This window comes from Prunus mume, linkage group LG7 (genome assembly GCF_029339155.1).
Source record: "Prunus mume cultivar Tortuosa linkage group LG7, ASM2933915v1, whole genome shotgun sequence".
In the NCBI taxonomy this organism is placed as follows: Eukaryota; Viridiplantae; Streptophyta; class Magnoliopsida; order Rosales; family Rosaceae; genus Prunus; species Prunus mume.
In genome coordinates, this window is record NC_142704.1 from 3,868,946 (window position 1) to 3,878,037 (window position 9,092).

General features: G+C 34.7%; 1 protein-coding gene across 1 annotated transcript; it reads left to right on the forward strand.

Moving 5' to 3' along the window:
* Window positions 1–5,876: 5,876 nt before the first annotated feature.
* Window positions 5,877–8,276, forward strand: LOC103337771 (protein NLP6-like). The gene is given in 6 exon segments (XM_008240944.3): window positions 5,877–5,931; window positions 6,528–6,593; window positions 6,596–7,101; window positions 7,294–7,341; window positions 7,465–7,585; window positions 7,588–8,276. Coding segments are annotated over 6 exon segments (1,338 nt in total). The 3' UTR covers window positions 8,130–8,276.
* Window positions 8,277–9,092: the final 816 nt, after the last annotated feature.

The following is a 9,092-nucleotide window of genomic DNA, read 5'->3' on the forward strand; positions in this document are numbered from 1 at the left end:
CATGAATAAGGTCCTTTGATCATGATGGTTTTTATTCCATTTACAAAATTTCATTTGAAAAGATTCCTTAATTTTAGGAGGAAGGGATTCCAAAGTAGGACCCCAAATCAGAAAAAAGCTCTTGAACCAATTAGGGAGTTCTTTCAAAGCTCTAAGCTTGAACTGGATAAACCAAGTATGAGAATAATTTTGATTTTGAAAACATAACACATATTCCCATGCCTTTAATAATCCCAGAAATTATAAGAATATGGCCTAATTTCAGGATGAATAAATCTTTTGGCCCTTTCAGGGCTAAGGCCCCATTCTTCCAAAGAAATGACATTTAAAATTTGAATTTTGGAAAATGCTATGGTGTTAGCATTTTCACCCCTATGACGATGAACGATGTTAACAGACTTAGTTTCAAGTAGAAGAGTTTCATAGAAAATTCTAAGCTTAATCAAGGGAGGAAGATTATCCCTTAAATATTTTTCAGCCAGAAAATTTGGGTGTTTATCTAAATCATTCATTTTAATAATTGCAACCACATATTCATATATTCACGAAAAGGATTTTCAACGATCTGCTTCTCTTTACCCTTATTGTATGGAGAAGAAGTCATCAGAGGCTTGGATTATTAGGGGATGACTTGATAAGAGCTGAGGAGCTCTTACTTAGAGTCATATGGCTTGAACTTCTGGTTCTTACCTTGCAAAAATTCTCAAGTTAAAAAGTCTAAGAGTGCATTAGTTTCACATTTTATAAATTCAATATCAAAATCGAAAGCAGAAAGAATTCCCTGCCATCTTGCAAAAAAAATTTAGATTCTAGATTTTTAACATCCTTAAACAAAATGTCTTTGGCAGCCTTGCAATCCACTCTTATAAAAAAAATTCTTATTTAAAAGATCACTTTCAAATTTAGAGACAGCATGGACGATGGCTAGCATTTCTTTCTTAACAGTAGAATAGTTCTTTTGAGTTGGTTTCTAGACTCCAGATGTGAACCTAACCAATTGTTTCGAGTTATCAACTTGCTGTTTTAAGATTCCCGCTATCCTACTTCTGAAGCATCGGTTTCTATGATTTTAAAGGCTTCTAGGTTGGCTCAAGCTAAACAAGGAAGTTCTTTGACTTTTACTTTCAATCTCCTAACAACTTTAGTGTGTTCATCAGACCAAGGAACTGGGTTCTTTTTCAACCTTTGATATAATAATTTTGAGTCATGAGCTAGGTCTTTATAAAAATCTTTTATGTAATTGAGACTTCCTAAGAACCTTTGTAACTGTTGCTTGTCCCTAATTTCATCAAGGAACTTATCAGCAAAGGATATTGCTCGATCAGTCGGAACTATTAGTCCCTTATTAATATTATGTCCCAAAAAGCGAAATTTTGAAGAAAATAGTTTCATTTTCTTTGCCGATACTACTAATCCTGCATGTTTCACAACTTTCAAGAAAATATTCTGATGTTTAAAGTGCTGTTCCAAAGAATTAGAATAGACTAAAACATCATTAATATAAACAATGGTGAAAGCAGTGTAAGGATTAAATATATCATTCATAATATTTTGAAATTCAGAAGGAGCATTTTTCAATCCAAAAGGTAGAACGTTCCATTCGTAATGTCCAAAGGGGACATTAAAAGCTGTTTTGTACCTGTCCTTTTCGGCGATTTGGATTTGCCAATATCCTGATTTCATGTCGAATTTTGAAAAGATGATTGCCTTATTTAGTCTATCCAAAAGATCCTTCTTATTAGGTATTGGATATCTAACTCATTTCAAGGCTTTATTTAGAGGTTTGTAATTTATCACCAATCTTGGTACTCCTCTTTCTAATTCAACTGCGTTTTCGACATAAAAAGCGGAACAACTCCAAGGAGATGAGCTTTTCCTGATTAACTTCTTATTTAATAAATCTTGTATTTCAGATTTACAAATTTTCATCAGCCTAGCATTCATTTGAATTGGCCTAGCTTTGGTTGGGATTTTCTTTTCATCAAAATCAGGCTCATAGGGTAATTCAATTATGTGCCTTTTTCTATTCCAGAAGGCATTGGGTATTTCAGCACAAACTTGACTCTCGAATATCTTTTGGATTTCATCAATTTTTTCTTTTATCTTGCTATTTTGCAGCTGCTCTTCTATTCTCTTATGATGCATTTCTTCTTTCAAATGGTACAAATAGTTTTCTTTCCTTTTTCTTTTTTCTTGAATTTCATTAATATACTTATGTTTTGGTGGTTGAGAAAACCTAAAGATTATGGGTTGACCTTCTACCTCAGTTCTAATTCCTTTTTCCGAAACAAAAAAAGTATAAAGCATATTAATGAATGGTGTTCCTAATATAAGAGACTGGTTTAAACCTTTCACCAAAACAAAAGGAGTTTCAAAACAAATACCCTGATTGAACATAGCAGTGTTAGACAATTTAAATTGAATTCCCATTCTTTGGCTATTAATGGTTGTATGTAGAACCTGGGTAGTTTTCTTAAAATACCTAGTAGGTACCACTCCCTCATTTATACAGTTAAGATCAACTCCTGTATCTATTAGCCCTTCACCTGTAAATGTATAAGTTCTATCAATTACAACAGTTATCATCGCATACCATTTCTAAGCTATCATTCTATCTATGCTATTAATGAATTTCATGGTATTAACCTGCTCTCAATTCGATCGGTTCCATCCCTACCCGAGCATATATAGATTATTTATTGTAAATAAAAACTGATGAATTAAGCTGTGATTATTTATGATAATTAGCGGCAACATTTTTCCTAAATATCCTCCTTAGTGTTTCATTTTGTTTATGTTATATTTTTCTCTTGTATATGTTATAATTTTATGCATACAAAATTATATATACCTTTTTGCATTTGTTCCTTCTTTTCTTTTTCCTTTTTCCTCGGGACTGCATGAGAAAATTAATTGTGTAGGGCAATAACCAACAAATTGAACACTCAACATTTAACTAATTTATGAAAAATAAACATAATTAAAAAGATATGTATTTAGTCATTGCAAATTGAGCAAGCTGTAAACATGCCTCTAAATCAATAAAACAAAAACAAAACCAACCTAGCTAGATGATCTATATGATCTACAAATTGAAATAACTAATTAAGCTTTGGAAGGCGCCTTGCCTTGAGTGGAGAAATTTGATCAGCGCAACTTTGTCTAAGGGCAGGAACATAATACCTATTGTTGAACTGGTCTACCATCACGCCAAAACAATTTTGATCAATTCCATCGATGGCAGCGCAACAATCTGGTCCAATGCGACTATTATCGCCAGTTAAAAGTGCAGAAATGAGGTCTCCCACTAATCTGTCTATGTCAGTTAGTGATGACCAAACATCTTTCATAATCTTCTTGCGTTGGTGGCTTCCATGTTCGCGGTGCTGGAATTTGTGGTGGCAGCTGCGCGGCTGGTGCCGGTGGTGGCGGTGGCGTCAAAGGCGGCCCAAGGTAGAGCCAAAGTCGTGAGACTGCCTTCGGATGTGCCTCATGATCAAGATTAAGGTTATGTCTCCCTAACCCTAACCCTACATTGAACAGCAATGCCGAGCACACAAAAAGCAACACAACGGGAATTGAAATCTTCATATCAATGATATTATTCTCCCTCTCTCTCTGATTGAGTATGCTCAATTCAATTGCTTATGCATGTTACTCTCGTAGGGAAGGCTTTTTATAGTTTATCAAGTAGAGTTGGACTGGTTTACAACCTAAGCTTGCATTTTTATGTAAAACACTCAAAACACTTATCAAATGAGTACTTCATTTTAATCCTACTTCCACTCCAAACTCATCAAAATGGTTTTTAATACGTAACCAATATTTCGTGATTAAAAGTTGAAACAAACTAGATTAGCACTAATTGGTTTATTAATGTTGAACTTCTCGACGATCCCATTTCTTCTCATATACAATATAATTAAAACCAAACTCTCTTACAAACCTTATAAAAAACAAATCAACCTTTTGATATGCATGACTAAACTTCTTAGTTTTTTAAATAAAAGAACGATAGTATTTTGTTGAGTTTGGTGAAATCTCATCCCACAACATTGCCGAATAAACTTGAGGTCCAAATGAAAGATAAGATACGCGGCTTTGTGAACCGTGATTTCCCCAAAAGACAGGAGGAGCTCATACCTGCTACCAAACAAACAGAAGCTGCAGGGAGACAAGTGGACAAGTGTGGATGTGGATCCATATAAGCCAACCAAAATGGGTAATTTCTATTTGCAGAAAAAGTAAACGTACTGATTTTGTGTTGCCAAATTATTAATTATGGTAATTAGCATCACTAAATTATTGATGGTTCAGTAAATCATTATCTTAATAGATGCAGTGGATTTGTCATTGTCACTAATGGATCCAATTATATCCAAATTACTTATATTTTATTCGATGGCGTCCAAATAAACAACTGTGTGTTAGTAGTTTCTTGATATCCCTATTTTATAATTTCAACAACAACTTCCAGATGTATATATAATAATAAAACTAAAAAAAAACAAAATTCAAACAATTATATAATTATATTCCATTGTTGAGAACTAAATAAGCTTAGTTCATGACCTAATCAAGCTAATTAGCATTTTAAAAAAGCTAACAACTCCTTTAATTAAGATACTTCCTGAGGCAGTGACTCATTAGTCTTTTTAAAAAGCCTGTCACTTTGCTATAAGAAACAATAACAGTGACTCTGTGACACAGGTTGCACAATAATTTTAGGTAAAAAATTGGGATTACCTTTTTTTTTAATACAAATTTATAAATAAACCCAATCCTAGACATGTATTTATAAAAAAACTCAAGCACTATTTAAACATAGAAACACACTCAAAATCAACAATTGTATATTTTTTTGGTGTATTTATAAATGAGTTTTGAGTGTGTGTAATGATGGGTTTTGGGTGTGTTTATAAAGTGTTTTCGGGTGTTAGGTTTTTTTATAATTTCAGCCTCCATTTTGGGTGTTTTAGTGAAACTCCCTAAAATTGCCTCATAGGCTGTCCGCACTTACTTTTTGCGGTCCATTTTCTTCTCCGGCATATTATTATGTGTTATGGTAATATCATGTGGCATACATTATGTATCGTTATAAGTTCATTCAAATTATAACATTTGTAAAATTGAAGAATTGCATGCGTACTTATTACTAAATCTTTTGCTATAAACTCTAAAATTATACGTGTGTTATAGTATAGGTTTATGAAAAAATCTGATGTCTCACGAGGAGTATATTTCTTTGTCCACAACACTTATTATGTGACAAGTGCTATAAACAAAGGAATATATCCCAGATTGCAAGTAAGATTCCCTTCTATGCGATATTGTCAAAAACGTATCGATAACATATCGATATATTTTGTTGCCGAAAATAATATTGACACATTATAAATGATATATCAACAATTCATTTTTAATATAAAAAAAATGGATGTCTAAACTATAGCCGGACTACTCTAATGAATTCATAATTCCACACATGTCACGCCATGTTACCGCCACCACACCTAATTAGTAATAAAAATAAAGAATAAAAGAAAAGAACAAACAAGTTCCAAGTTGAACAGAAGATTATTCCCCGGAATACTTTATCTACTATATTCACTCTCTGGTCTCAACTGCAAGTTGTAAAAAAAACTTAAAAAACAACTAATGGATTCCATGGAATCATACCGACCCTCCAGATTATTACCATTACTGAATACTTCTCTTCCTCTCAAAATCTTTGTTCCTAGAGAGACAACTTTCCCGGAAAACGAAAGAAAAATCACTGCTTTCCCAGAAAATGGTCGAGCCAGAAGAGGAAAGCCAAACTCAAGCCATTCCTCCAGAAGTCAAAGAACATAGTGGACGACAGAGAAGCTGCGCTTATGGAGTTTGATCTTGACCTCGATGCTTTTTCTGATCGTCCTCAATTCAGTTCCTGTGAGTTTTTCATATTGGGTTGTGTTCTTTTGTTTTTCGCTTTTCTGGATCGATCAGCTTTCTCTGTCTTAACATTGAATTTGGTTTTTCTGAATCAGAAATCTTTTAGAAGTTTGTATGTTCACTGTGATAATCATAGAACTCAGCAGAACAAATGCTTTCCTGGGCAGTATTCGAAAAATCGGCCTAGGCGGCTAGGCGGCTAGGCGGTCGTGTCCTTTAAATTTTTTTTATTTATATAAATAGATTTTTTTTCCTGACTTTAAACATTTGTTTGGTATTGAGCAATAAAATTGTACTCTTAGAATTAAACAACAAAATAGTTAAGGGTCAAAAAGTGTTTCCTTTACTCGTTTCTCAATTCTCTGCAACTAAAGAGACTATACCCTGTAATATTGAAAAGGTTGCATTTTTACATTCCCTGCTGGGCCAGGAATTGAATTCGGAGACCTTGGGAACTTTTGTTTTTTTGGCTTGAAATTCCTAAGAATTAAAAACAAATTTCGTTGGCTTAACATATTGCTTCAGTTAGCATTTTGCAGTTGTTGAGGTTCAGTCATTTGAGTTTTCTCTCTTAAAACATCACAAAAATGCAGGTATTCCTGATCTAGAAAGGGAAATACCAAGAAAGAATGAGGACAGAAGAATGCTTACATCCCCCTTTTAGGACTGGAACCTGTTGAATATCCCGATGCTTATTGCTTAATTAAAGAGAAGATCACTCAAGCTCTAAGATATCTCAAGGAATTGACTGATGACCAACATGTTCTAGCTCAGTTTTGGGCACCAGTGAAGAATGGGGGTCGGTATGTGCTCACAACTTCTGGGCAACCCTTTGTTCTTGATCCTCATGCTAATGGACTTTATCAGTATAGGATGGCTTCTCTGATGTATATATTTTCTGTGGATGGAGAGAGTGATGGAATGCTTGGGCTCCCTGGCCGTGTTTTCCAACAAAAATTGCCAGAATGGACCCCAAATGTTCAGTATTACTCCATCAAAGAGTATCCACGGCTTGGTCATGCTCAACATTACAATGTTCAGGGAACCTTAGCTTTGCCCGTGTTTGAACCATCTGGACGGACCTGTGTTGGTGTTCTTGAGCTCATAATGACTTCTCCGAAGATCAGCTATGCTTCTGAGGTTGATAAAGTTTGCAAAGCACTTGAGGTTGGTTTATTATTTTATTTTCTGAGCATATATTAGTATTACATATTGTGTCATGCTCTTATTTAAACAAGCTTAGTGTACTTATTTGGTAAATTGATGGCTTTTGTTTTCATTTGAATACTAATACAGTTATATGAGTGAGCTTCAAACATGAAGAGGTTTGTGAGTGAAAAATTTTCATTTCTCCCGCAGGCAGTAAGTCTGAAAAGTTCAGAGATATTGGATCATAGAAGCATGCAGGTGAGCTGCAATAACAATGTGTGCCTAATTTGGTATTCTTTTGGAACACAAGTAAATATGGATTTCTTCTATCATTTCCTCCTCCATTCTCACAGATATATGCTTGGCACTTCTTGTAACCAGATTCAAATATGCAATGAAGGTCGTCAAACTGCATTGACTGAAATCTTGGAGATACTGACAGTGGTGTGTGAAACTCACAAATTACCACTTGCTCAGACCTGGGTTCCTTGTATGCATCGCAATGTTTGGCTTATGGTGGTGGCCTGAAGAAGAGCTGTACTAGCTTTGATGGTAGTTGCATGGAACAGGTCTGCATGTCCACAACTGATGCGGCATTCTACATTGTCGATGCTCCTATGTGGCATTTTCGAGATGCCTGTGTTGAGCATCACTTACAAAAGGGTCAAGGGGTTGCTGGGAGGGCATTTTTGTCCCGTAACGCATGCTTCTGCAGAGACATTACCCAGTTCTGCAAAACTGACTACCCTTTAGTACACTACGCACGCATGTTTAAGTTAACCAGCTGTTTTGCAATCTGCTTACAGAGCACTCGTACTGGAAATGATGATTACATTCTAGAATTTTTTCTTCCCCCGAGCATCACAGACAGTTATGAACAACAAACTTTGTTGGGCTCCTTATTGGCAATAATAAAGAATCATTTCCAGAGTCTCAAGGTTGCTTCTGGAATTATACTTGAAGAGGAAGGGCTTGTCGAAATGGTTCAAGCTTCTACAAACAAGGGACTTGACTCAAGACTTGAATGTATACGTATACCCCGTTAAGCGGAAGCACCACCAGGGCCTGCCTTATTACCTAATGGAGAAGAGATGGTGCAGCTAGATTCTCCTTTATTTTAAATTTTAAATTTTTGTTAAAAACAAGAGAGTTTCTTGTGTTGTTTCTTTCCAAATAAAAATTATTTTGCATAATATTTGTAAATTTTTTGCTTCTCTTGTTAGGGTGGGGGGGGCGCTGTGTTAAAAATAACAACATGAACCCAAAACCCTAATGGAGCTCTAACATGAACCCAAAACCCTAATGGAGCTCCCCAGTAAGGGATAGCAATTTTCCCCCTAGGTAAGAGTCTTCGCGGGGATTTGACCTTAATTGGTCGAGTATGAAGGATAAAAAATGGGTATGGAGATGGGTATAGAGAATTTGTTGGGTATGGTGTTCGGGGACGGAGGGGGATGATATTTGAATCCCGATCCGAACCCTCCCCCTATATATATAGTCTCCTTCTATTGAGGACACCTTTCAGGTTTTACAATTTACAATCCAAACTTTTTTTTTTCAACAATCCAAACCAAAACACTTTATAAACACACCCAAAACCCATATTTCAAAACCCATTTAAAACACACCCAAAAAATTCAATTGTTGATTTTGGGTGTGTTTCTATTTTAAATAGTGTTTGAATTTTTTTATAAATACATGTCTAGATTGAGTTTATTTATAAATTTGTATTTTTTTAATTCATATTCATAGATCTTGTAAAAAATTAGACAAATCGGAAACCGTTTCGATGTCCAATTGTGTCTTACAAAATCAATGAACACAATGCTTCAAGAAAATATCAAAATATCAATAATTCAATTGAGTGATCAAATAATATCGGATTCAAGTGATTTTTTTTTTTTTTTTTTTTTGTAGATATGATCTTTAAATGAGTATTTGCAACAAAAAAAAAAAAAAAAAGGTTTGGATTAGTGAAATACAATCTAGAGTATGCCCTTACAAGGGGT